Source organism: Rhipicephalus sanguineus, chromosome 5 (genome assembly GCF_013339695.2).
Source record: "Rhipicephalus sanguineus isolate Rsan-2018 chromosome 5, BIME_Rsan_1.4, whole genome shotgun sequence".
Lineage (NCBI taxonomy): Eukaryota > Metazoa > Arthropoda > Arachnida > Ixodida > Ixodidae > Rhipicephalus > Rhipicephalus sanguineus.
The window spans coordinates 96,840,882-96,864,553 of NC_051180.1; the positions used below are offsets into that span (position 1 = coordinate 96,840,882).

The 23,672-nt window shown below is 46.8% G+C and overlaps 1 protein-coding gene across 5 annotated transcripts in view; it reads left to right on the forward strand.

The window, feature by feature from the left end:
- LOC119394032 (histone-lysine N-methyltransferase 2A-like) overlaps positions 1 to 23,672 on the forward strand; it is a 102,937-nt gene that overhangs the window by 30,465 nt on the left and 48,800 nt on the right. Inside the window, exons 16-26 of one of the 5 annotated variants that reach the window (XR_007416066.1) lie at positions 3,492 to 3,650; positions 4,128 to 4,248; positions 4,879 to 4,957; positions 6,052 to 8,435; positions 11,737 to 11,811; positions 13,429 to 13,553; positions 14,732 to 14,976; positions 15,669 to 15,798; positions 17,645 to 17,740; positions 18,247 to 18,314; positions 20,962 to 21,943. Coding sequence is in view for 4 of the 5 variants with exons in the window: in XM_037661245.2 (XP_037517173.2) it covers positions 3,492 to 3,650; positions 4,128 to 4,248; positions 4,879 to 4,957; positions 6,052 to 8,435; positions 11,737 to 11,811; positions 13,429 to 13,553; positions 14,732 to 14,976; positions 15,669 to 15,798; positions 17,645 to 17,740; positions 18,247 to 18,314; positions 20,962 to 21,067 (3,588 nt within the window). In the remaining variant the exon portion in view is untranslated. Of the gene's footprint in view, positions 1 to 3,491; positions 3,651 to 4,127; positions 4,249 to 4,878; positions 4,958 to 6,051; positions 8,436 to 11,736; positions 11,812 to 13,428; positions 13,554 to 14,731; positions 14,977 to 15,668; positions 15,799 to 17,644; positions 17,741 to 18,246; positions 18,315 to 20,961; positions 22,497 to 23,672 lie in introns of those variants that run through there. The other 4 variants (XM_037661245.2, XM_049415598.1, XM_049415597.1 and 1 more) reach the window with 4 other exon arrangements.

Consider the following 23,672-nt stretch of genomic DNA (forward strand, 5'->3'; position numbering starts at 1 on the left):
GTCGCCATGACACGCAAGTGTCTTGTTTGGCAACATTTGCCAAAATAGAGTGGTTTCATCCGCATTGAAGATATCTTGGGCTCGATATCTTGCTGCGATATCTCGCCAGTTTTCCTCGAGCCATTTGTCTACGCTGTCCAGGTCCGCCGCTCTGCTTTCACCTGTAACAGCTTTGCCAACGATGTCGTGCCGTTCTTTGAACCGTTGGAGCCAGCCTGAACCGCCTTGGAAATCGTTCCTGCCAAGCAGGAAAGCAAGTTCCTTGGCTTTCTGCTCGATCATAGGGTCGGACACCGGGATGTTTCGCGACCGAACGTCCACAAACCATTTGTAAACGGCCGCTTCAACATCTTCGTACACAGCAGTGCGCACACGTCGGGCGCCTTGGGCACCTGGCCTTTTGTCTGACTTGGCCCTGATGTCTGCCTTGTTCTTCAGGATAGTACTCAAGGTGCTCCTTGGAATTTTGTACGCGGCGGCGACGTCGGACTTCTTTTCACCGCGCTCGACCCGATTTATGATTTCGAGTTTCGCGGCGAACGGCAAATTCTGCCTCTTTGCACAAGCCATGACGACAGCGCGCCAATAAAGTTCACAGAGCACCAACAGGCAACACCACCAGCACGGACCACGCTGAAGGAGGACTCGAGGAAAACAGGCAGCGGCAGGCACACAAGCATAAAGGAAGAAAAAATGGCGCTCACTTCTACCGCCTCCGTGCCTCGGAGAAAGCACGACGGCCTCTGATTGGCTGTAAGCGCTGCGAGCGGGCCAGGATCATTTCTTGCAGGGGGGTGTTCGCCCGTGCACAACCGGGTCTAAACCACTTTTTCTAGGGTGGCACCGGCAGTTTTCCCCGCCACCGCGAGGGAAAGCCAACTTGCTGGGGCACTTTTGAGGCACACGGAGTTTGATATATCGGTTGTCGTTGCTATTTTCGTTCGATGTAACAGTAACTTTTGCTATATATTCTCAATGTAAATTTACCATGTTTAGAAATTGTTCGATATACGGGATAATTTGATATAAACGGGTTCTATATAGTCGGGCTCGACTGTAGTTGATGGTTTATTTCAAAGAAAGACGGCGCGCAAATAGGACAGCACACACAGGAAAAAGGCGACACTTAAAGGGGTGGTGCCATCAAATTTCGAGGCTATAGCAAGCCTGTTGTGGGTTTCCTCTGTATGCAAGGACACTCCACACGAAGGGTCGGACACAGCAAACGTTTAGAATATATTTTAATTCACTTCCAAAGTGTACCTAAATGCCCATTCTCCCGATCAAAACCCATCGCTAGCGCGCCAACACTGACGTAGATCTGTAGGATGGACAACGAAAGTTGTAGTGACGTCACACCAGATCTGCTGTAGTGACGTGAGTGGCCTGCGGACCTCCGCCACCTCCGAAACGTACGTACCGGCTGTAGTGAACTAGAATATATTCTAGTTCACTATAGTACCGGCAAAGCATCGGTTGCTACATCACTCGCCGATTTTCGATCGTTTTCTGGCTAAGTGCGTCACAGCCTTGTGTGGTCACGTGACCACGCCTCCTACACTTCTACGTCACTGCCCAACCTCGGCGCCCAGAAACCGAAACCGAAAGTTGTCCACATCAAAAGGCGATATTAAATTATTTAGCGAGAATACATGAATCTTGGTGCATGCATCGTTCTTCCTGGAGCTATAGGAAACGCTTACAGCAAAGAACGCGCAAGCCACAAACATGGTGGCACCACCCCTTTAAGCACGCTTGCAACTGTTTATTCACATCGAAGGCGAGTGAATACGTAGTAAAAGAGGGCAACAAGAGGGTAAATTGCTATGTGCCCTCTTTGTGCTATATACAGTAGAACCCCACTCTTACGTTCCTCACTGCTGCGTTTTCCCGGCTGTTACGTCGTTTTCCACCGGTCCCGGCACTAGGATACAATGTATTGGGAACCCCGCTGTTACGTCGCAACTGTCGGACCGTTCCCGTATTATAGGTCGCGAAGTGCACTCGGAGCCGACCGAGGGACTACCGAAGAGAGCGGCCATGGTGCATTTTCACGCAGCTTTTCCTGATTTGACCGTAACATTAGGCGCATTGAAGGCGCAAGCAACAGGATCTTTTGATTGATGCAAACAAAAGCATCGCCTTCGAGATTCGTATTGTAAAGATGGCGTCTATGACGTAATTGCTTGCGAAAGCAAGCCCTTCGAGATTGGCATTTACTATTGACAAAAGCATAGCCTTTGAGATTTGTATTGCACAAACATGGCATCTATGACGTAATTGCTTGTAAAAGCAAGGCCTTCAAGATTGGCATTCACTTCTGCCATCGCGTTGGCGTAGACTCATCATCATCGTTATTTGACGGAGGACGGGAGGAGTTCCGAGCTGGTTGGAGCTCGCATGGTCGTGCGCGCGGTTCGCGGTCGAACTCGCGGCGCTGATTGTGATTGTGTGTGCTTAGTTCTTTCATGCCTACAGCTGTTGGTGTTAAAAAAATCACGTTGATCACATTTCTGTGGATGAGGCCGTCCCCAGCTCCGCGTTTCTGTCCGTCGACTAGATCGCGGCTGAGCGCGCCAATTTTCGTGCTGCTCGTAAGCATTGAAATAAAATTCTGTACCACTAAATATTTTGTCGTTTTTCCTGTTTTTCGTCTCTTGCGTTTCCCGTCTCTTACGTTTATTTTCTACGGTCCCTTCAAAAACGTATCAGCGGGGTTCTACTGTGTTCACTTGCATTCGACGTGATTAAACAGTTGCAAGCTTGCGCATGTGTTGTGTGCTGCCCTATTTTCACATAATCTGTCTTTGCAAGAATGTGATGTTGCTGTATGTGTGTGCGTGTTCCAGCATGTCAGAGCTGTAGCAAGCTGTTTATGCAGCTTCCAGCTGCTTCTTCCTTATAATTTACAATGTATTCTTTAACCCTTTACGGCCCAGCCCGCCGATGAAAAATTCGTGAACACGGGTTGTCGCTGGAGCTGACGTTTCGACAAGCGGGCTTGTCTCCTTCAAGAAGACAAGTGCGCTTGTCGAAACAATGGCTCCTGCGACGCTCCCTGTTCACGAATTTGTCATCGCTTCAAGCTTCCATCTTCCCTTGAACTGTAATGTATCCTTTAGTTGCAGGTAATATATGCAAAACATATCAGTGTTATCATCTAGAAGATACCCAGTGCTATTATCAGTTATTTGGCCCAGTTGGTGTAAGTAGTATTGCCATAAATATTGGAGCACAGTGGCAGGCATTACCAATTTTTTGGGGGATTGCAGAGTTTCTTCAAGCTTCAGCGGCAGCGATAGGCTGGGTTATCTGGCTAGCTGAAGTCATTCTAATAAAGTAACATTGTTTGTTATGCAGCATAGCACACAGCCTCTTGTGGAGTAAAAGGAAGCATTTATTTGGTGACTGACTTTTTGGTTGACTTATTTATGTTTTGCAACTGCCATGTCAGAATCGCTGACGTGTATGATCCTCTTGACAAAATGCAGCGCTGCGAGGTGTGCGGCATCGTGGGTGCCACGGTCGGGTGCTGCGTGCGGGGTTGTCCCGCCAACTTCCACTTTGGCTGCGCACAAGCGGCGCAAGCCGTCTTCCAAGCCGACAAGAAGGTCTTCTGTTCCTTCCACCAGGGCAACGTGAACCGAGAGGTGCGCTTTACTGACCATCTTCCTTAGCGATTCAGAAGTGTTAAGTTAAGCACACGCTGAATATTGCAGTGAATCACACCAAGGTTGCAAAGTGGTCATTGTTATGGGACTCGATAATACGCTTGCACCCGTATGTCTCCTGCCTAATAAGTACCTTCAGTGCCGTTTCGGACATAGGTGTCATGGTTTGAGCCTTCGAGGTTCAGTATAAAGATGTGCATTACTTCTTTTGTGTCTATGCGACTTTTCAGATGACTTTGCGATCCCTAGGTAGTCCAAAAAAACAGACATTGACTGTAGCTGAATCCTGACGCTGCCTTTGATGTGGACTTTCTTTGGTGCTTGCGTCCCTTGTAAACTACATTTTGGAGGTGCAGAGAGCAGATGTTGTGTGTTGTTCTGGCTGGAGCTAGTGCTGAATTCTCGGCTTGATCTTTGGATTCTCGCTGAATAGAGAAATGAATTGCCCTTGTGCAGGTGGTTGAAGGCGACAAGTTTTCCGTCTGCCGCGCTGTCTACGTGGACCAGCAGGACGTGAACTCCAAATGGCAGAAAGCGTGGGAGGGCACGCTTGACCAGGAGATGACACTCATCGCAGGTGGCGTGACTAGTACATTTGTGTTTCCCTGTGTGCCTTGTGTGGCGTGCGCTTTCCTTTGCGTTGCCTTAATAACATTGTCTTCATTATTACTGTCATTTCGCACTTGCAAATGGTTGAAGGTGTCTCCCGAACATTTGCGGTCACAGGGCAGGTTTGGTTTGCTCAGTGCAGAGCTAAATTGGCAGATCTCTGGGAGAGGTCTTTGTCCCACAGGGCACCTAATTAGAATTTATGGCGATAGTCGTTAGCACTTAAAGAGTGGTTGGCTTACAAATGCCGTCAGTGGTGCAACCCATCACTAAACCGCCCCAGCCACCACAGCAAGTTACGTCTACAGTAATGCGACTGCAGTGACTTGGATTGTCCTGTCAAAAGGGCAGTCTAATGGCAGTCTAATGTACAGTTATCCTCACTTATTTAAAACGCAATTCCCTGTCTGTTTTGCGATTCTAAAATTCTTCGGTTGATTATAGCCCTTGCGGCTTTATCTCGTAGGCTTGTAACAGATTTGTCACGTGTGGGGAAAGCATGGATGCCTTTTTGAATTCTGCGTCATGGTTGCCTTTCTCTGGCACACATCGTGTCATCTGGTTCCTACGAAGTGTCGCTTTCTGCGTCTTTATGCAGGGGCCATGACGATCGAGTGCCTGGGACACTTGACAGAGGCGTCGGACCTTGAAAACATTCTTGTTCCAGTCAACTACAGGTACGGATTTTTCCACTCCCAAAACTGACAGCAGCAATGGCCTGTTTTACTCGTAACAACAAATAGTATTTCGACCCTTTGAGGATCGAATTTTTTCGCCACGTGCACCCCCCCCCCCCCCCCGGGTCCATTTTTTTATTGCTGATTTAAATTCTTCAGACGAATCTATTTAAGAAAAAATTGTCATAATTTTTTAGGGCGACCAGAAAGGGCCAAAAAAGTTGTTTGGGTTGTTATGTAACATGGTTTATTCATGAATAACAGCAAGGTAAAATCTAAAAAAAAAAAGCGTATATGACTTAAAAACTGATGCATTGCAATAGATGTAGTTCAGAGACATACAAAAATAAGTGCACGAATTCAAGTGGCATCGAATGGAAACACTGACGGAGAAAAATCGCTTTTGATCTAATGAGCATTGTCGCGCCGCGCACGTTTTTGAGATGTCGCTCATTCATCAACATCCGTCTTAACTCGTTTGTACCTCCTCGTATGACGGACTGACATCCAATGAATCAGGTTCTGATTCGGCAATCAAGCGGCGACTCCTCCGAATCGCCGCTAAACTCACATGCAGCAGAGCAACTGGCGTGCACTTCCAAAGCACAGAATATCTTGATGAGCATTTTTATTTTTGAACCCGCAAAATTAGGTGCTCGTAAGATTCGTGTAAATACTCTACTTGAAGGCATACTTGTTATCTGTATGAGCCAAATAAATGCTTTTTCTTGCCATTTTTCCCCCATCGTAAGTCTACACCATTCAGTGTTTTCAAGTAACATATTTGGATGCACTTGGCATGTTAGCATACCTCTTTTTGGGGACACTTCTCATAAGCCGAACTTCTGATAAGACGAACAGATGACTGTGGTCCCTTCAAGTTCGTCTTAACGGGAGTCTACTGTAGTACACTTTCCCCCTCTCTCCCTAGCCTCTCCCTATCTGTCCCCATTCTTGTCCACATGGTGTGTCCCCGATACGGACGTATACTGCCCAGAGTACTCCCCCTGGGAACGCATGTGGGGGATGCATAGTGACTAAAAGGAGTCAGCTTCGCTGTAAAGTAATCTTGATGTTTCGTTTGTGTGGTGCAGGTGTCGGCGCATGTTCTGGAGCACCCAAAATCCTAGGCAGCGAGTGGTGTATGTGTGCCGGACATATGAGGTGCGTCCGCCACGCCCTCCGCCGTGCGAGGAAGACTGGGGCACCAACGTGACCATTGCACACGATGACCCACCCCCCAGTGCGAGTGCGCTCGCGCAATGTGATATTTCTTCTGAAAACTGTGATAACACGGGTGGTGGGCTCATGGTGCCGACGAGTGAGGGCTTGCCGGCTCCCCCGTCTGCCCCCGACTTGGACGACCTCGACGCCAAAATCCTCGACGAACTTGCTAGGTGTGTCCAGAACAGCGACAGCCAGATGGACTTTGCTGAGCTGCTGGAGAACATATCGAGGTCGTGCGACCCAGCGTCCGCTTCCGCCAGAAATTCCACTGGTGGTGGCAGCAGCAGCAGCAGCTGCAGTGTGGCGCCAACGGCCAGTGTAAATAGTGGTGGTAGTGAGTTTGCAGAGGCAGCGACATCGGCAACACCTCCTGTTGTGGCCAACCAGTCATTGACAGTGTGCCAGGACAAATCAGTGAGGAGTGTTGATGTGGCAAAATGCGAGGCAGCTACTGCCTCTGTGGTCGGTGGTCAGGACCAGCAGCCATTTCATCGGGACAGTGTTCATGGGGCCGTCGAAACACCTCCGGCGTCCGCCGTGCCTTTGCCTGAGGCGCACGTGACGGTGCAGAGCGGTGGACAGCAACTCAGTAACAGTGGTGCAACGCCATCTCCTTTGAAGTTTGTGGCAAAACCAGTGAAACAGCAGCAGCAAAGTGTGTGTGGGTGCACCTGTGAAAACCGGACTGCCAAAGCAGCAGCTAGCAAACTGGCCATGACGCCCAGCCGGGTGCGGTCGCGGCCACCTGCTTCCCCCAAGACCATCCTGCCCAAGGTGCCAGGCTCCCAAGGTTGCCAGCAGAGGTCAAGGCCTACCCCCTGCCAACAGCAACCCCATCAACACCACCATCAGCCGCAGCAGCATCATCAGCATCACCAGCAGCAGCAGCAGCAGAGAGCAACTTCAATGGTGCCACCTGCCCTGCAGGCCCAGTCTCCGTGCCTCGGCATTCCCCCCGTGGCCGCCACGCAGCCCTTAGTCAGCTACTCCCCGTATGCCTACAACTTTCCTATGATAAACCAGTTCCCATCGACCATAAACATGACGAGCGTGAGCTGCGACAAGTTTGAGGTGTACGAGGTGCCCGGTGGCACCATCATCATACCGCGGCAGCACTACCGACTCGAAAATTGTGTGTCTACACTGAGTATGGCAGCAGCAGGGGCTCAAGTCGCCTATCTTGGCTCGCTGCCTCTAGTGGCGGCGCCTTTTATGCAGCCGGCAGCGCCGCCACTTACGTTTATCGGTGGCCTCGGAGGCCAAGCTGCGGCACCCGTGATGCCACTTGCCTTGCAGTCGCCCAGCATGTGTGGCCAGGTGCCCCTCGTAGCGGGTGGCGGGCTCGTAGCGAATGCAGGTGTTGTGGCCCCCGGTGTGGCCTCTGCAGGGCTTATGACGTCGGTCACCAGTCAGACCTCTGTTGTGAACACCAGCCCAGCACCAGGTTCAAGGTCATGCTCAACAGCCAAGCGCGTTCCCTGTTACGCGAATGCTCACCGCAACATGCTCGCCCAGAAGCAGTGCGCCAAGGCAGCCATGATGCGCAAGCGGATGCTGCAATCTGGTAAACAGGTGGCAAAGACTATCGTGGCTCAAAGCCAAACATTTGTGTCTCGGGAACGATGTGCAAAGTGCGTCGTTCTGCCAGTGCGTACAGCAGCCGCCGCCACTGCCGGGGTTGCTGCTGCGAGCGACACCTTGAAAGTTGTACCCACGGCCACTGCTGCCTCTCCACCGGCAACGCCAGTGGTCACGCCCGCGAGCACGACTTTGGCTCCATCTCCGCCAGTGTTGCCAGTGGCGGCCCAAGCACAGCGCAGTGCCCCGTCCCCCGAGGTTTACCCCGAGCCGGACTCGTCAACGGAGTTCCTCAGTGGACCGGGACGCGTGTCGCCAGTGCTTCTGCCACCGCCGCAGCCGCCGTTCAGCCCGAGCCCCCAGGAGAGCCCTCGGGGTGCCGGCGACTCTGGTTCTCTCGGTGCAGAGTCCATCTTTGCGCTGCTCCAAAAAGCGGCTCAGCGCATCCTGCAGGATGGCTGGCCGACCGACACCGATCCCGAACCGTGCCCTCCGACATCATCCAATGCCGTGCCACCAGACGGCAAGGAACCTGTGCATAGCACGGTGGGAATGCTCCCTCCGGCAGTGCCACTGCGGGAGGAGGTGCGCTCGTCGCACTTTGACCGGCCCTACATTGTCTACGAGATCAGCAGCGAGGATGGCTTTCTGCACTCTTCACCCGATGCACATGGTATGAGACACTTTTTCCTGTTACTTGGTTTAACTTTCGGGTTTAACGGCCACTTGTTGCTTGCTCAGTTTGCACCCCGTGTACTGGTGCTCACAGAATACTAATTCAGAATGCCAAACAAGTGGCCGCTCGCCGGCAGGGCACACTGATAGAAAAATGATGGCCTGCGCGTACGCAGCGTCTCTAGCTAGCAAGTCGCACTCTAGGGCATCTAGAATGGCATTGCCTTGCGCCAAAAGGATAGCGTTAGGTGCCTCTTAGCGCTAGTCAGAGGCAGGGCTTTGCCAGTGCTTGTCACAGTCGTGCACCATAAACATGCTGCCCAATCAGGCATGTGGTGCCAAAGGGATAAATGGCGCCCTGTGTCACAAAAGCTAAAAGGTGGCCAAGCACACCAACACACGTGGACACACATGGCATGTCCTAGACCCATCTGCCCAGTCCTTCTGTCACAACGCTAAGCTGCACCTAAAGCAAGCCTTTTGGCACGATACTATGCCATTCTAGATGCACTAGAGAGTGAGGCTTGCTTGCTCTGGAGACTGCACATGCGCAGACCATGGCTGTATTGCTCTACCGGCGTGCTCCGTCGGGGAGCGGGCACCTGTCCAGCATTCCAAATTATTCTGTGAGCACCTGTACTTGGCAGAGTAATGGTTATCACGAGCTACTGTAGAGTGCCTTGCAGTTGTCTTTGGCTGATTTCTGAAGTAGGATATTTTAGCAAAGGAATTTATGTGGTGGCAAATGAACCATTACACTGACAATTTTTAGTCTCCTCGTTAGCTCAATTGTTCGAGCAACAGGACTGTAAAGGTGTTGGTCCCGAATTCAAACCCCAGACCAGAATGACTTTATCGTCAACTAGCCAGCTTTTCTATCTGAGAAATTCATGTGGAAATCCTTGTAGCTTTGTGCTACAAACCAGCAGGTGCCAATTTTCCCTTTCAGAATACACATGATATAGTAACTTCTTGAAATATTTGTGTTTTTGTAAATATCTGTAGTGTTTTGCTATCTATCAAGTTCTCAAAAATTTTTTATTGCGATAGCAATTATATGGACAGTCTCGGCTGATTTTTGCCGTCGCCGTCGCCGCCGTGATGCTGCGTATATGTATAAGTATGTATATATACATCAATATCCCAAAGAAAAATAAATCAGAAAATGCTTCCGAAGCGCGGAATCGAACCAGCGACCTCTCAATTCGCAGCGCGGTGCGCTAAGCACTACTCTACAAAGCGTACATACCTCTGGCAGCTAACGGCGAGCCTTATATACACACCCTTCACCGTTTGCAGTCCTCCGAGACGGAGGCGCTTATAAGCGTTTCTTCATTACCAGCGAGATGGAGCTAGGAGCGCGCGGGCGCACTTGAAGGCGTCGGCCAGCTCTCTCGCTTCTTATATTTGCGCAGCGAGAATCTTGCCCTTCCGCTGTCTGCTCGCGCGGGCGCTCGAACAAACTGCCGCAGTGTTTATGATTCTCAGCAGATCGAGTTACGTGGTAGCTCTCACCGCGCGTCGTGTGCGTGTAGCTGAAAGCGTTTCAGATGTCGTGCACGTAACGTACGTGTACTTTTCACGTTTGCGTATGAGAAGTCCCTACGTACGTGAAATTAAAACTGTCTAGTAGCTGCCGGGTAGTGATGGACGCACGGTAGTCGCAGCGCGTCCATCACGGGCCGCTTTTCTTGCTATCGCATTCATTGCTTCGCCCTTGCGGCGAAACTGTGACTTTTTTCCGAGGACATTCATTGTTGCATAAGCCTATTTAAAAAAGGAAACTTGACAACCACTCATTTGTAGCACAAAGCCAAAAGGAAACCCATATGGATTTTTCAAAAAGAAATTTTTCTGAAGTCCGTATGGATTTCCGTGTGGCTTTGTGCTACAAATGGGTGGTTGTCAAGTTCCCTTTCTTAACCCTTCCGCCACCTTGTGGGATTCTGCAGAACTCATTCGCAATGAGCCTATTTAGTCAGTAAATATCTGTAGTGTTTTGCTACCAAGTTCATGCGAATCTTTTTTTTCTGAGGAGACGCATTGTTGCATAAGCCTACTTAGTGAGACTTTTTATGAAAGGCACCAGCATTCTTTAAAACTGGTGCCTTTATGAAAGGCACCAGTTTCAAATTCTTAAGTTTACTGTTCACCAGCTTGCTTCACTGCATCCCTAGTGTGCATTGCAGCGATGCTGCATTTGCAGTCCAAGCTCATCACTACAGAGCTGACATTAGGCAAATGCCTGTTTTGTTCCTTGCTTCGATGTCGTGCCTTTTCCATATGACCATAAACAGAGTGTTAGTAAGACATTTGGTGCTACTATTATAATGACTTAAGCCTAATTCTGGTGTCGGTACCTTTAAATGCCTGTTTTCAATATTAATGCTATAATACCATACTTAGCCCTTCAATTTCGCTTTGAAGTGTGGTTTCAGGGGCTGAATTGAAAAAAAACTTCTCATTCGTAAGTATGCTTAGCCATTGGATGGCCACCTTTACTATTAATTAATAATTAGAGACCAGACTAGTATTGGCAAATGCCTATTTGTTGCTGGATGCTAAGACCCCACCCTTTCGTTGCTTGAGCTGGAGTTTTTGGCAAAGAAGTGGTTTACGAATTACTTTATTTTGACTTTAAATGCGTGTCGTTGCTGCCTGTGTATGCCTGTTGTTGCTTTTATGAAAGTGTCTTCTTTTGAAAGAAAAAGGCACATAGAAAATGCTCTTTTGTTGCTCTTTTTGTTTCGAAAGCACATTTGGTTACTTGCAGAGGTTCTGGTAGTATTGATAGACGCTGTTGCTAATGGCAGCGTATGTGACAGTGCGACTTAGACATGAGAGCTATTGTTGTCAGCATTAGTTGAACTTCTGAAGGCCTCTTGGTATCTTCCTGACAATTGTTAAAAATGCCGGAGCAAGCGTCCATGAAATCATCCTCTTCGGATGCACCCGCAACTCTTACACTGCTGACAGTTGTTTGAGACAGAAAGGGGCTGAAATAAAGAAGACGAAAAACAATATGTAATGCCGGTTTCAGTGGCTGGCTGTGTTTTGCAATTTTGTTGGGAAACTGGAATATGGTTGGAAATTTCATTTAGGAAACCGAGGGGGGTATTGGATGACTTGTTTTTTGCTTCATAGAGCAAGGTGTCAAGTAGCAAAGCACTTTTTCGTATGTCACGAGTTGCATATCACAAGTGCTCGGTGCTGAACAGTGGTGCGTCACTATATAGCTGCCATAGTTGAAACCCTCTGTTGACATGTCGTTCGCTTTGTCTCACTCTCAACCTTTGTAGAAGTATGGCGATACCTTTTTGAAAAGCTTCAGGATGCCCGTGCTGGTGCCAACATGCAACCCTTGACTAATGATGGTAAGTGAGATTATTGTCCTAATTATGCACCGTCTATCCTTTTCTTGTGTCTGACACAGCTCACTGCTGAGCTTTACAGTAATGTTGCTTGAGTGTACGAACCTCAGATAAAAAATTTTATAGAAAAAGTGACAGTGGTAGCTGGCATTGTGACAAGGATGCCAACAGGGGATGCCAACATAATGTCCCATTATGCCACGGTGACAAAGACGTGATGGGTACACATGTGATTACAACATGGGTGATAACATTAACTCAAACACTAACACCGTAGAGTGCAAATGCTAATAGGTCATGCTATGCAACCATCATTAATTTAAAACTCAATGAAGTGCTTACAGTAAAATTAAAAAATATCTGTGTGATCTGTACAAATGGGCACATGTTAAATTATGAAGATGGAACAGCGTGCTCTTGTAAAGGTAATTTATTTGTTTACTTTTCACAGGTTAATTAGAGGCATTTCAGTCAGCCTATCTGATTAATAATTTAGAAAGGTAATTATCTTAATCATGTGTCTATGTGCACCCCGTGCAGTGCCCGAGTTAAGCCATTGCTCAGTTTCTGCTAGCTCCCTTGTGCTTGTTGCTTAATTGTAACAAAAGTTTCTGAAGCTGAAACTTATATGGCAGTTTTCATTTGTGTGTGACAGGTGCTATGAGAAAGGTTATTGGCCTGTGTTGTTCACATGGAGCGAGTCCCGAATTCTGGTGCGGCGGGCCAGTGCAAGGATATTATTGCATGATGAAAGTCCTTGGACGGGCGCAAAAGACACTTTTTGAGTTTGTCTTCATACTAAACTTAACGCAGGTTAAGTTTTTCTCGGTAATGTAGTAATTACCTCAGAGCATCAGAGTAATGATTGCTTGTTTGTATTAGGATCAGCAACATTTTTACATTGTTCATTGGTGTACAAATACATGCAGCTAGAATTTAAAGTCTGCCAATAATGTGTTACTTTGATTTAAATTGAATCCTTTTTTATTAACCCTGGAAAATTCTTTGGCGATAATGTCCACTTGGCGTTTGGGCATTTCTGCCACACTTCGTGTAAGTGCCCACAAACATGCGGCACTCAAAGGCTTACAAAGTTCGGAGAGTCTCTTTCTAAGTGTAGAACCTAAAGATCCCACAGACTCAGCGACAAATGTTCAAGTCGCTTGCATAGCGTCAAAGGTTGCCAGGAGAGAAAGCTGACAGTTGTCAGTCATGTCATACAAGAGCGTGTTAGGCTAGATGAAAACAGAGATTTGATGTTGGTCAGTTTTCACAAGGTGTCGTATAGTCCCCTTTGTCCTGAATTTGTGGTACATTAAGCCGGTCGTTTTTGAGCACTCAATATTAAGCACTTGGAACAGATTCACATGGTTCTGTCAGAGCAGTGCGTTCGGGCTTTGAGTGCTCCGAGCCATTCTTACCTTTAGCCTCCGAGCATGACCCAGATCTGGCAGAGTTTTGGCTCAGACGTGCTTTTTCTGTCTCAAATCGAGAGCATGCTCCGCATTTTTGCAGTTCGATTCAGAGTGAAGAAGTGACCAGCCGAAAGTGCCATTAGTTTCTGGGCGATGCCTGCATTGGTGTCTTCATTTACCGGGTCTTGTTTCACGTGCTATGCAGATGTGGACGGCTTCGCCCTGATGGGTCTCACGCACAAGGCCGTTGTGTACCTCACAGAGCAGCTGCGAGGGGCTGACAACTGTGAGAACTACGTCTTCAAATACCACAAGCGCAACAGCACCAAGGCAAGTTTCGTGCATAAGGATCTACTAAGTGTTGCTCGCTAAAGCTGCTTCTGAATCAGTTGGCCACCTTCATCACATTGTTTGATGCAATGAGTGCTAGATTCTGTGTATTAAGGGTGACGTGTGCACGTGACTCTTCATGCTAAACTATTGGTTCGTTCATTCTCAAATCTCATACACAGTGGTGCACTTTCCAGTGCATACAGTTTAGTGGCACTTTTTAGGTGCATTACTCTTCTGCTTTGTCTAGGATGAATCAAAAGTATGTATTGTCTGTAGCAATACCACACAAGAGTTTTGTATTTGATCATAGCAAAACAGTTGTACTTGATTTACAAACTAAATTTTGGCGAAGTTCATCTACAAAATGGAGAGCCTGTAAATGAAGATTCGCAAATGTTTAATGTACTTGCGGCCACCTGTTTACTTTGACACAGCTCTCTCTCTCTACGGAAATGTTCTTCTGGCTGTTAATGTTTATGCTGTTGACGCTTTTGCAAATGGTAGTGCTGTGCCAAGTAGTTCTGACATATTTGGTGCCATTACTGTATTCCTCGACCTTGTGTAGCTTCTTTATTCTCCCAAAGGGCACTGAATTGGTGTTGACATTACACACTGGTTTTAAAATTTAACAGCCACTGGTTGCCAAGATTTTGTCATGTTTCGTGAGCCCAGCTGAGCAACTTTTTAGAGCACAGCAGACAGTCACCACGGGATGCAGATGCTATTTTGCTTATGACTTGTTCATAAGATGTGCAGCAACACCATTTGAGCCAGAAGTCAAAAGAGCAAACTTAAAAGGTTTAGCGTCCTTGTCAAAAGAGCAAGCCTAAGATTAAGTGACTTGGCAAAATTAGATTTCCGAGTGTTCAACTATACAGCACAGAGAGCAACTAAGATTTCTACTGCAGACATTGCAAAACTCAGAGTGAAGTTATGGAACATTTTCTGGCACCAGTGCCGCATGTATATTTCGGTTTCTTTGCATTGGTAACAAGAAAAGGTTATGAAAATGGTCAGCACTGTCGTGCATTCCCGTTATGTGTCCTCTCCGTTCACGTGAGCTGTTCAATTCATAGTGCTACACCACCAAGCCCAGATTCTCAGTATTGTAAACAGAAAATGTTGATCAGTAGAGCGCAGTCCAAAGTACATAATAGCCGTTTTGGACACCGCAGCTTCCAGAGAACCCGTCAGGCTGCGCCCGTCTGGAGGGCTTCAAGTCGCGAGGACACCATGACATGTTCAAGTTCCTGGCGTCTGCACATCGGTCGCCGCCCTGCTACGATCCCAGCAACGACAACGGAGATGAGGTGGAGGTTCTGCACAAGTCGTCGCGGCGCCTGACCAGCCTGGACCTGCCCATGGCCATGCGCTTCCGGCACCTCAAGAACACCGCCAAGGAGGCCGTCGGTGTCTACAGGTGAAATTGGCTGCAAGGCACTCTTGACTCTCCGGATACAATGCAGGAGGGTGGGATGGACACGAACTGCACGGTGGGACGGGACACGAAGAAGCGAGACAAACAAGCGCAGACTAACAACTGGGTTTATTGAAACATGAAATCAGCCTTTTTAACAGTCTCAGCCCACATGACGTGTCTCCGTAGGGGTGAACACTGTAACAACTAAAAGCTATGAAATAAAGACATGGAACAGGGTTAGACATAAGCGTAGTTTATTTGGCATTTGGTCCTTACGAGGAAGACATAATGCCAGGACCGGAGCAAAAAGCCACTTTCTAGCAGCTTGACAAGGGCTCCAGTCCTGGTTACATTTGGCAAGGAAGATTTCATTAAAAACTCATTTGTAAAAGTGGGTGTTAGCCTGCAAGTACTAAGCGGAACTGAACGCACGTTTTAAAGACGTTATAATTCATCAAAGCAGGCTGAAGGGCCCACTCACTGCAAAGAGTCTCTGTGCATGGTCTCCTGCATGCAAGTGCAATTGCCCACGCCAAAATTTCTTCAGGTCCATGACACTGGTCCACTTTATAACTAACATTCTTTAGTTATATGTTTTAACTCGATACTTTTCTCTCACATTAACTCTCTAGTTGTGTTATGTGAATGGCTTCTTCTTGACATTTGTGTGTTGTACCTTCGCTTCCTTGTAGGTCGAGCATTCATGGAAGAGGCCTGTACTGCAAGCGCAACATTGATGGAGGAGAGATGATAATTGAGTATGCCGGAGAAGTGATCCGAGCAGCCCTCACGGACAAGAGGGAGAAGTACTATGAGAGCAAAGTAAGTAGCCTTTTTTTTTTCGAGATTACTACGAAAGGGGCCAGTTTGTGGCTCTCTCTACTTGCTTATGGGCCTAAGCACTTTGCTGACAGAATGGCAAGAATGGGAACGAATGAAAGAAAGGAATCTTCAGGCCTTGTTTCTTTGTTTGATACAACCTTAATAAAAACGAACAGATAATGAAGCCAGGGAAGGTATAGGGGACGTTATTTGTATTTTAGTAATTGTGATATAGATGTGAAGAAAGTAAAGTGGGGCGAAAGACAACTTGCCGCCGGCAGGGACCGAACCTGCAACATTTAGATTGTGTGCCCGATGCTCAACATATGCTCAACGTATGCTCAAAAGATATGCTCAACGTATTACTCAAAACATGTGGCAGAAAGCCGACCTGACAACACATTTCTAATTTGACTGGCTATGGAACAGCTCTTGTTACAATGACAGCATCAGTTTTATTGATGTAAATTCTCGTAATTTAAATATATCAAGTAGGGGTGTGCGAATATTCGAAATTTCGAATATTTTTCGAATAGTGTTTGCTATTTGATTCGATTCGCACTGAAATTTTACTATTCGAACTTCCCAAAGACAAATGCAGTCAACGTCCGGTTGAAAGTGACCCCTTCAGATTTTCAATATGCTTCACCTCATAACACTCTCGTATTGCGGCAAAGCTACCTTTCAAGCTCCGTTACGGTCGAACTTAGCCGAGAGACAACATCCGTTTGAAAGTGGTCCCTAGATTTTTCAATATGCTTCACCTCATCACACCCCCGTATTGCGGCGAAGCTGCCTTTCAAGGTCCGTTACGGTCGAACTTAGCCAAGAGACAACGTCCGTTTGGAAGTGGTCCCTAGATTTTCAATATGCTTCACCTCATCACACCCCCGTATTGCGGCGAAGCTGCCTTTCAAGCTTTGCTACGGTCGCAAATGTATTAACTCAAGAAAACGCTGGTCCCAACATGGAGATGAAAGATGTGGCAGAGTTGGGGGCTCAATTAAAGCTGTTTTGGACCTGAAATTTGGGCAGGAAGTCCCAAAAATCGGACGCCGAAGCTTTTTAGCATCCAAAATTTCAGATGTTCTTATATATCGACGTCTACGAGGCAGATTTGGAACTCCGGACTTGAAGGGAGCACATCCTTGTCTGCCACATCAGTTGGCCTTCCACAGAAGTTGAAAGAGAAGAGGAGGCTGAGGAAATGGAATCTCTGCCTATCATGTGTAGTGTTGTCGGCTACACTTTGGTTGCACCAAATCATGTACATAAATACAATTCGGCCTCTACATTGCCTCATTCTTGATAAGAAAGACAACTATGAAATATGACCCCACCAGCGCTTCATCAACCTAGCGAAAAGAAACACTTTCATGTTGCTATCTCACAAGAACATACTTAGGGATTCTCTGCAACTTTTTCTGTAAGTTAACTTCGAATTATTCGAAAAATGTTTGAGAAATATGCGAAAATTATTCGATTCGATTCGCATTCAATCTTTATTATTCGAATTCGCTTCGCACCCAAAATTTTGCTATTCGCACAGCTCTAATATCAAGCTCTTATCACAATGACAGCTTTCAGTTTTATTGATGTAAATTCTTGTACTTTAAATATATCAATTGACTAAGTTAGTTAGCAAGCCGCAAGGACTGTGAAAAGCTCTTCGAAACGCCGGAATGTGCAAGTTTCGACGTCATAATACAACTTTCAATTGAAACATGCATATTGATCGATAAGTACAGCCTTACTAGTAAGATATGACTGTGAACTCATAGTGACTGCGAATTAACAATCTATGACTTTGCATGCAAGACTGACGGTAGCCAATTATTGCTTGCAGGGGATTGGTTGTTACATGTTCCGCATTGACGACCATGAGGTTGTTGATGCCACTATGCATGGCAATGCTGCCAGGTTCATCAACCACTCCTGTGAGGTGAGTTTCAATAAAATATTGTTGCCATCAGTGTCTCACGTTCAGCAGCTGAAGCTTCAGTGCCATGATGCATATGTCTTGCTTGCCACTTGCTTCAGTGGCTGAGAGGGACTCGCTTTTCTGGTTTTCACGCTGCTGTAGTGTTTTTATAACACTATGCCTTATACCAACATTTATTAAAAACTTGCAATATTAGAAACTTCCCGTTCCAATTATGTCAAGATATACCTGACATAAGAGTTCTTCAGCGTTTACGTCGTTTCGACCAGGTGATTTCTTCTGTCACGGTGAAGCCCCATATGATTAGCAGCACCAACACATTTTTTATGTAACACTAGATGATGGCGTGTGTACATCCCATGCTATCATCACGGTTATGCTTCGACTGTGGGTGCACCCTATCACTACTAATTTGGCCACTATCATCAGCAAATACATTGTTTAGATCTTCTTATTTTGCATTGCACATTGATTGATTTTTTTTTCCGGGTGCCTCTCTCCTGCAGCCCAACTGTTACTCAAAGGTGATTACTGTGGACAACAAGAAACACATTGTGATATTCGCACTGAGAAGGTGAGTCATGGAAACAAAGAGTATGGTACACTCTAGTGCACTGTGTGCAAATACACTTCTGCATGCAAGCTCAAACCATATGGGTATCATCTCAAACCATGCGGGTATTTTGTCATGCTGTCGCTCTGTCTATTGCATTCCATTTCGTACTTTCATCAGGCAAAACTGCTCAAGCTATGCAAGTTACGTGCAGTCATAGAATTTTCACCACAAATGTTAACAAAGCTTATTATGGAATACAGTCGAACCCGACTATATCGAACCCGTTTACATCGAATTTTCCTGTATATCGAACAACTTCTGAACACGGTATAGTTACACTGAGAATATATAGAGAAAATTACGGTTACATTGAACAAGAATAGCAGCGACTCCTGATATATCGAACATCAAGCGGGGCAAAAGTGCCTCTGGAAGTTTGCTTTCCCTCGTAGCGGCGAGGAAACTGGCGCTTTTCCCCACTGCTTACTCCAAAAGTGGTTTAACCCGGCAACGCATGACCCGCTCTCCCTACCGTGACCGTGCCGCGTCAGTCGAGCCGCCGTCACCCCCTGCAAAAAATGATCCTGACCCGCCTGCAGCGCTTGCTGAGACGGCCAATCAAGGCCTCTTGTACTCTCGTCGTGCGAGCACGCGGGTCGTGCGAGTTATCTCGTTGCATTTCTCGTTCATTGTGCTTCACACCATGCGCCTGTGCCGTGATGGCTAGCGTGAAGCGGCAGAATTTGCCTTTCGCCGTGAAGCTCGAAATTATAAATAGAGTCGAACGTGGTGAGAAGTTGGACGTCGTGGCAGCGTGCAAGATTCCGAGGAGCACTCTCAGCACGATCTTGGAGAATAAGGCGGAGATTAGGGATAAAGCGGACAAAAGACCCGGTGCCCGTGGCGCCCGACGCGTACGCACGGCCGTGTATGAAGACGTCGTGGCAGCCATGTACATGTGGTTTGTCGACGTTCAGTTGCGCAACCTCCCCATGTCCGGCACCATGATCGAACGAAAAGCAAAGGACATGTCTTTTCCCCTTGGCAGGAAGGATTTTCAAGGTGGCTCCAGCTGGCTACAGCGGTTCAAAGAAAGGCATGAGAAACGACGATCCTTTGCCCACATCCTCAGAGGTGATTGGTGCTCTCGCACTAGTCCAGCGCTTCTGCGCGAATGTGGAAGGTTGCGGCCTCGCCTGCTCCGGCTCTTTAGACCATGTTGAGAAATGCGTGCTGTCGCAGGCAGCGAAGTTGCTCAAACAGAAAAAAATGGAAGACTATTTCAAGCGCAACTAAGCTAGCTTTGTCAATAAAGTGCTTTTATGAATGGTGTGTGAATTTATGACGTCCAATTCTTTAGCAGGCTTATATCAAATTATGCCCTATATCGAACTGACAGGCGTTTTTTTGCGAGTTCGATATATCCGGGTTTGACTGTAATTGTGCTTCCAATATGCAACACCAGTGACCAAACATGCAACATACCATGTTTGGTCACTGGTGACTAGCGACAAGCTGAGCCTGGTGGCATAAATGTTCCAGCAAGTCATTGCAGGGAAGTTGACTGTCAGTTCACAGACCTTATTGACAAACGAACATAAGATCAGACGCATGGGCTAGACCGGCAGCCACAGTAGCGAAGATCAGTGTGAATTCCCCTTCGTGTGTCAAAAGTCTGGAGGCGATGACTTGGCCTTGTTAGAACCGAAGTCGGCAAGCTAATGTGCCGATCCCACATGAAAATGCATGTCGCGTGGTTGCGATTGGTGTTAGCATTCCTGCCATTGCTACAATTCTGAATAAAAAAATATGCACAGCTTGTACTAGTGGCGCAAGCCTGGAACCAACGGTGGAGCTAGTGTTCGACCTAGCTTCTTCCAAGTTTTTGCTAGTAATGCAAAGCTTTTGCTAGAAGTGCTAAGTTTTGCTTTGCTAAGTATGGCTAGGCTTGACTATTCTCCGGCTTTGGTCGGTTCCTCACACTACGCACATGTTACAAGGTTTTAGCGGGAACATGTGATGTGACTAGCTGTTACGTGGTTATGGCGGGCAAATGTTGCGCGACTTTTTGTTACATGATGTTACGTGGTTTTAGTCACGTGACTAGTTGCGCGATGTTAGTCACATGATGCTACATGATTTTTAGACAGGTGAGCAGTTACGTAGTTATTAGCGGGGAAATGTTACTTGATTTTAGTCACATGACTGACTAGCTGTACGTGGTTTTTGGCGGGAACATGCCACGTGACTAGCTGTTACATGGTTTTGGCAGCAACGTGTCACGTGACTAGCTGTTGCGTGATTTTTAGTGACGTGACTAGTTTTTAAGTGGATTATGGTGGAACATGTCACATGACTAGCTGTTATGTGATTTTAGTCGCTTGACTAGATGCTGCGTGACTTTTAGTCACAGCGGAGAATGCGATAGATTATTGCAATCTCCGCCGTACTAATCAGCGCATATGGTGTGGTAACGAAGCAGAAAATGAAGATTGGGACGAAGCGAGCATGTGACGAATTATATTTTCTGTTCGCACTACCCGGCGTAATACGAAGCTTAAACAGCTCCGCTGTTGAAAACCTACTATACAAATCTGGACGAACGTGTTACTGTGGGAACTTCTAACAGATTTCATTTCTCCAATCCCTGTTCCCTCCCTTCTAGCATTCTCAAAGGAGAGGAGCTGACGTACGACTATAAGTTCCCCATTGAAGACGTCAAGATTCCGTGCTCGTGCGGCTCCCGGAGGTGCCGCAAGTTTTTGAACTGAGTGGGGCGCATGCGCACTGCTGCGACGACGACCGAACTCTTGCTGCCTCCACGGTGGCCCCCTACTGTCCCCATGCATCGAGCTTACACTAGTTGTGGGACGTTTGTACATACGCTTTTATCTCCAGTCCTTGCGTTTCTGTCTGTAGCTCCGCCCTCACCACTGCTGTCATGTCCGCATCCATCTCTCTGTCGCATTATTATAATTATTATTCCTATCATTATTATTATTATTATTGCCATCAATCCTCACTCTTGTGTTCCCCCTTTTGAAAGTGCTTCATCACCACAAACGCGGAATCCACCTCCCCTTCCCTCCACTATGTACGTATAGGATGTGTGTGCCATGGTTGCATGCCTTTTATATTTTTTCCTTGATAAGTGCGTGCGAACAACGCGTTTTATCTTAGAGTTAGCGAGTGCTAAAGCGGATGTATGGGCACCTGTCTTTGTTGTCGAGCGAGCCTGCTCTTTTGGTACCTTGTGTAAAAAGGAAAAAAAAATACAAATGAACGAGCAAGTAAAGAACACAAATTATTGTAGCAAAGATAACGGAGTGAACTACAGATAACATGTTAGCGGGGACCGTCGTGCCCGAGAGATATTTTTCTGGTCGGCGGAGGTGCGCGCGTGCACCGGCGCCTTGTTTCTTCGATTCGACGAGAGAAAAAAAAAAAATGGTGAGATCAAGAGTGATGTGTTACACGATACCTGAAAGTGCCTTGAGTGGTTTTTACGGGTGCCAACTGTGATCCCTGGAAGTCAACCTGTACATAGCATAGAAGTTTTAGCTGTAATTACCACCATCAAGGAGAGCACGAGACAACAACATTGTAACAAATTCGGGGAGCTATTGCGACACTATTGGAAAGCAACAGTGCAGAAAAAAAAGGAAAACGATAAAGTATGCACATTTATAAATATCTCATCTTATAGTATATATATATTATATATATGTATATCGGTTGTTGTGTTCAGAACTTTGGAATTGTGCGTATCTGTAGTGTCACTATGGCATGTAATTGCAAGCACACACGCTTTGTTCTTCTGTCGTCGTCAAGTCATTCGGCGAGGGCTCTCGGGGTGTGCGCGCCCGAACCCTGCCCTGCCACCATTTTTTTCATTGTCGTTTGCTCGGGAGCAAAAAACTGCACATGAACAATTGTAACTTGTTTTTAGATCTTTTTGACTGTGCATGTTTTACCGCACCGTGCTGCTGAGGCTATGTGGACAACACGTGACATTGTAAAGTATGTTGCTAGAGTGCTTTTTCTCCCCCTCCTCTTTTTTCCCAAGCAAAAGTTGTGATGCCTCTGTTAGCATGCACGTGATGTTTAGGGCGCAAATTTATTGCCGCAGCATTTTAGGACTAGTAGAAGTGATTGAGACTGTACATATATGAGAATGCATAAAGATGTTTGTTTTCTGAACTGCGTCACTGTGTTCCTTGATTGCTTAGAACTTATATCGCCTTAAGCTTATGATTGCCTTTGCTTGGCTTAACCTAAATACTTGAGCAAAGTAGCAATTTGGGCGCTGTTTTATGATGATCTAAATATTTAACGACCGTCAAGCGCAAACATTTGGACGAAAGGAAGGACAAAAAGACACAAACAGGCTTGTTTTTGTTCTTTCGTCCAAATATATCGCGCTTAATGGCGGTCTTGATTGCTTAGAACTTATATTGCCTTAAGCTTATGATTGCCTTTGCTTGGCTTAACCTAAATACTTGAGCAAAATAGCGATTTGGGCGCTGTTTTATGATGATCTAAATACTTGACGACCGTCAAGCGCAAACGTTTGGACGAAAGGAAGGACAAAAAGACACAAACAGGCTTCTTTTTGTTCTTTCGTCAAAATATATCGCGCTTAACGGTGGTCAAGTATGTGGTACCAACTAGCTCGAACTCGCACGTTGTTAACCGTAAGGTTTCAAGTGGCATGTAAAAATCTGTAAACAGGGGGTGGGTGCTCGAGCTGACGTTTCAACAAGTGGAATTTTCTTCTTCAAGGCTGGAACTCAGTTCCAGCCAGTTCCAGCCTTGCAGTTCCAGCCTTGAGGAAGACAAGTCCACTTGTCGAAATGTCGGCTCGAACACCCACCCCCTGTTTACAGATTTTTTCATTGCAAGCTTCCATCTTCCACCTCCTGCTGTTTCAAGTGGCATGTGTGAGCTATGTGCCTAATAATTAGGAGATCTGTGTGTTGCTGTCAGGCTGTGAAATAACAACTCTTTGGGCTCCTGCAACCAGCTTAATTAAGCTTATGATTGCTTTAGTTTTTTAATTCTTTAAGTATGTAACACCAAATATAGGTGCTTTGAAAACCAGTCACGGTGGCTTGACTGTGGCTATGACCGTCTACTGCTGAGGAAGGACCGTGTGTCAAAAGCTCATGTGCCAGAGTGTCGCGTGTTTCGTTTTCGGCCTCATTTTGAAAGAATAATCGTGTACTTATGTTGAATGTCAGTCCCGGAATCAAAGAGGCCAACAGACTTTGTGAATGAGAGCTTGTCTGTGGCATAGGGCAAGGCCTCCTAATCCCCGACTGAAACACAACCCCCACCACTGGAGCAAAGTGGGAGACCCGACCACTGGATGCAGGC